We start from the raw sequence: 4,401 nt of genomic DNA on the forward strand, positions 1-4,401 counted from the left end.
CCAGGACCACAGACATGTTAAAAAGTTATCCTTGGATTATTATGTATCTGCCATTTTTATCCAACACATTTGACTCCATAACAAACTGTACATTCTTATGTATGAGTACAGCAACGCCCCTACTTTTGCTATTAAAGTTAGAAGGATATATTTGTGTATAGCATCCTCTATTAAGTTTAGAATAGTCCTTTTTCAACAGACATGATTTTAACTTAAGATATGCGAACACCTTGTTTCGTTTCACTGGGTGATTTAGCCCCCACACATTCCAACTGATAAAGTTTGTCTTTACTCCACACATTTTATGGAGGGCTGTCGAAAACATTTATCAGAAGCATCCGAAAGGTATCTGTGGGTTTTGTATGTAGGGGGTCTGGGGGAGAGAGCAAAAAGAAAAAAAAGAGAGAAAAAAAAAAAAAAACAGGTGATCGCACATAAACTTATAAACACGAAACAACACAATATTGAAACTTTGCATGTAAAGTTGCATCCACTTCCAGCTACTCCCATTTTTAACTAGCTTACCATGTGGAACCTCACGTATAAAACAAATAAATTTGAACAGCTTTTGATGTTTTACTAAAAAGCTACCCCATTATGGACAAAATATACTTGAGAACTAGACAACAACGAACATGTGCTATAGTGGTAATTTAAAAGTTAACAGGAGAGTGACATTAACATTTGTATTGTCTTTGACAGCCCAGTGTACTGTCGTGATTGCCTTCATTTCAATGGCTTTCTTTAAAATTCCCTCTTTTTTTGGAAAAGTAGTGGCACATAATCACGAAGGCGCGTGGCGGTTCCTTGTCGTCCACTGGTTTGCAGTGTAGAGTGTGGTGTGCCGGTCCAGAAGTGGAGTCTTCTTGACCTTCAGGGTATCTTTCAGGAGGCCGGCTAAAAACTCTTATGCGTCTGCCATGCTCCCATCTTCTTTAACTCCCGTAATGTGGAGATTTGAGCGGCGAGACCTCTCCTCAAGATCCTCGCTTTGGTCTCTCAGCAGAGCCAGCTCCATTTTCACGATACTAAACTCTTTTTCCAGGGTAGTAAGAGAGTCGGAGTATCCACCCAACACAGACTCCAGACCAGTCACTCGCTCTTTCGCTGCTTTCACTCTGGCGTTAATGTGCTCCACAGCATTGCGCAACTCCGTTTGAAGCTGGTCAATTTGATTGTAAAGTTCAACTGAGTGTGCAACAGCCTTTTCTTTTAATTTTAGCAATCAAGTCACCCTTTAGTGCATCAATAGCTTGAAGGACCGCACTGTTATCCCTCGCGGGAGCCGTCTCTTTCTTAGATGCAGCTTGCGCTCTGGGGTTAAAATTAGCATGGAGACTAGTAGGGAATTCCACCACCCTACAGTTGCTTCGGCCTATATTCATCCTGATTCAAGTTGAATTACGCTCAGAATAGCTAGACTCCGACACTTAAACACTTATTTTCCAGTGTAGGTAGTGTAGGTTTAAGGTAATAGTATTTAGGATAAGAGCAATATTAAACCGCCGCTCCAATCGCAAGTCCAAAACAAACAATATAACAATAATCACAATAAAACACAAAACCCTCAGCCCGTATAACTCAAATGAAAGTGAAAGGTAAAAATACAAATGATTTCAGGCCAGCAGATTCATCAGATTTGAAAACGGAGAAAAATAATGGTTTCGGCAGCTGACTCCATGCCAGCGAGATAAATTGGTAAGTTGATTTTGTTCAGGACACACTGCACTGAAGTCTTTGGTGACGCACTCATTCACAGACGTCACAAGCACTTCAGTAACAAGACAGCAGTTTTTGCTCTGTTGCTTTGATACGTACTTTTACTTTTTGTTTCTCACAGCCAGTCGTTAAGTTTACACTGCTCGTCTCGACCCGGTTTCTCCACTCGTTTCCTCTCACTGCAATAGTTCAGTAAACTTCTCTTTCTTCGACACACACCACATATTCCTGCCCTCTTCAACTCTCCCACTCTTTCTTTATACTCTCACCCATTTCCTTTTTGTTGTCCCATGGGAGGAGACCAATGAAACAATGTTGACTGTCATAACAGAAAACGCCAACTATTATAAATGCATGATTATATGCTGTCATGGCTTTGCAATCAAAAAAAATAGTTTTAATAGAGGCCTATGGAGAAAAAGCAGCCATGAATATAACGACAAGGGAGTAAATTTGTCCAGAGTGTATTGAGTTTTTTATATTTTGTTCAGTATCTGTTCATTATCTATTTGTTTAGCTGTTACCCCAGAACTTTTTTTCTGATGCGTTTACCAGTCAGGCACAGAATGAACAAGTATTCCCTGTCTTCTTTACAATATTTAGAAAAACATTTTGTTGAAATTATGAATATATACGAATAAAAATTGCCCATTTACAGCTTTCAAATCTGTGTCTTATCAATATGACCAAAATAACTTTTATGATCAATTATGTAAGAAACTCTGAAAACTGGACTGACACAGTTTCAAATTACTATAACCTCTATGTTAAGCTGCTTTGACACAATTTACGTTGTAAAAGCACTAGATAAATAAATAAAGATGAATTGAATTGAATCTGCTTAAATGTGGACCAAACACAATATGATCTGATTTATTTTACATTTAATGTGCATCAAAATTACAGTGTGTGTAGCCAATGTTTCCAGTGTCTTTTCACTTTTCAGCTTTTGATGAGAGTTTTTAAGACTTAATGAAAACTAATGTTTTATTTATTTATTTCAGACCTAATTGAAGAGAATGGAGGAAGGAAAGAGGAGGAACATCATGTCAAAATTGAGGAAAACGCTCATTCACAGTCTGATGGTATTTTGAAAAGGAGAGACAAGAATCATTTCACCTGCACTCAGTGTGGAAAGAGTTTTGGAAGAAACGGCAATCTTAGGATTCACATGATGATCCACACTGGAGAGAAACCATTCACATGCATTCAGTGTGGGAAGAGTTTCAACAAATCATCAAACCTTAATCAACACATGAAAATCCACACTGGAGAAAAACCATTCACATGCACTCAGTGTGGGAAGAGTTTCAACCAATCTTCATCCCTTAATCAACACATGAGGATCCACACTGGAGAGAAACCATTCACATGCACTCAGTGTGGGAAGAGTTTCAGCCAATTATCCCACCTTAATGAACACATGATGATCCACACTGGAGAGAAGCCATTCACATGCACTCAGTGTGGGAAGAGTTTTATCCGCTCATCATCCCTTAATCTACACATGAGGATCCACACTGGAGAGAAACCGTTCACATGCACTCAGTGTGGGAAGAGTTTTAACTGCTCATCACACCTTAATCACCACATGAGGATCCACACCGGAGAGAGACCATTCACTTGCACTCAGTGTGGAAAGTGTTTTATCCAATCATCATCCCTTAATCAACACATGAGGATCCACACTGGAGAGAAACCATTCACATGCACTCAGTGTGGGAAGAGTTTCAGCCAATCATCATCCCTTAATCTACACATGAGGATCCACACTGGAGAGAAACCAATTACTTGCACTTAAGCCGCGGTCACACTGGACTTTTCTCCCCATAGACTTCCGTTCATACGCATGCGAATGCGTCAGACCGGAAATGCAAGTTTCGCAGTTCACTGCATTGCAAAGTAACAATAGAAACTGTTGCTTCCAGTCCTCAGCTTTTCAATTCCACTTAAGGTCTCTGTGACCTCTGACCTAGTTTAGTGGCTCCTGAAAATGGTTACAAAGAGACACACTGAACATTCTTCATGGCTAGATGACAGTTGTAGCGCAGCAGTTCTGAATGAAACAGCTCCTTTAAACTTTGACTTTTTGAGGGTTTGCAGAGCCAATAGGAGAGGTGGAGGCATCGCTGCCCTGTTTAAAGATGTCTACGAGTTGTAAACAAGTGTCATTTGGTGACTATTTGTCTTTTGAATATCTGAGCTTGGCACTAAAGGGTCATGGATCATTATCTACAGACCTCCAAAATATTCTCCAACTTTTATTGATGATTTTACAGAGCTGTTATCAATAGTAACCTCTGAATTCAACTATTTTACTATTGCTGGGGATTTTAATATTCACATTGATAATTCAGAAATCAATGCTGCAAAAGAACTGATGACTGTTTTTAACACTTTTGACCTGACTCGGCATGTTCAAGGACCCACACACAATCATGGACACACTTTTGATCTACTTTTAGATCAACAGGCATTTCATCGACTGTTGTTAAGGATGTTGCACTGATCATTTCTGTATTTTCTTTGATATATTGATCACTCCAGCTATTAAAGACAGGTCTCTGTCAGAAAGAGATGCATAAATGAGAACACTAGTGAGCAGTTTATGAAGGCCATATCGCTAGCACCAAGTATATCTGCAGACTCTGTTGATTCTCTCCTTGATTTGTTTAACTCTAA

At 39.4% G+C, this 4,401-nt stretch overlaps 1 protein-coding gene across 1 annotated transcript; it reads left to right on the forward strand.

Moving 5' to 3' along the window:
* Positions 1 to 2,663: 2,663 nt before the first annotated feature.
* LOC130222180 (gastrula zinc finger protein XlCGF8.2DB-like) lies at positions 2,664 to 3,853 on the forward strand. The gene has a single exon (XM_056454814.1). The coding sequence runs from the start codon at positions 2,702 to 2,704 to the stop codon at positions 3,518 to 3,520; it is 819 nt and encodes a 272-aa protein (XP_056310789.1). The 5' UTR covers positions 2,664 to 2,701; the 3' UTR covers positions 3,521 to 3,853.
* The last annotated feature ends 548 nt before the right edge of the window (positions 3,854 to 4,401 follow it).

Source organism: Danio aesculapii, chromosome 4, assembly GCF_903798145.1.
Source record: "Danio aesculapii chromosome 4, fDanAes4.1, whole genome shotgun sequence".
In the NCBI taxonomy this organism is placed as follows: domain Eukaryota; kingdom Metazoa; phylum Chordata; class Actinopteri; order Cypriniformes; family Danionidae; genus Danio; species Danio aesculapii.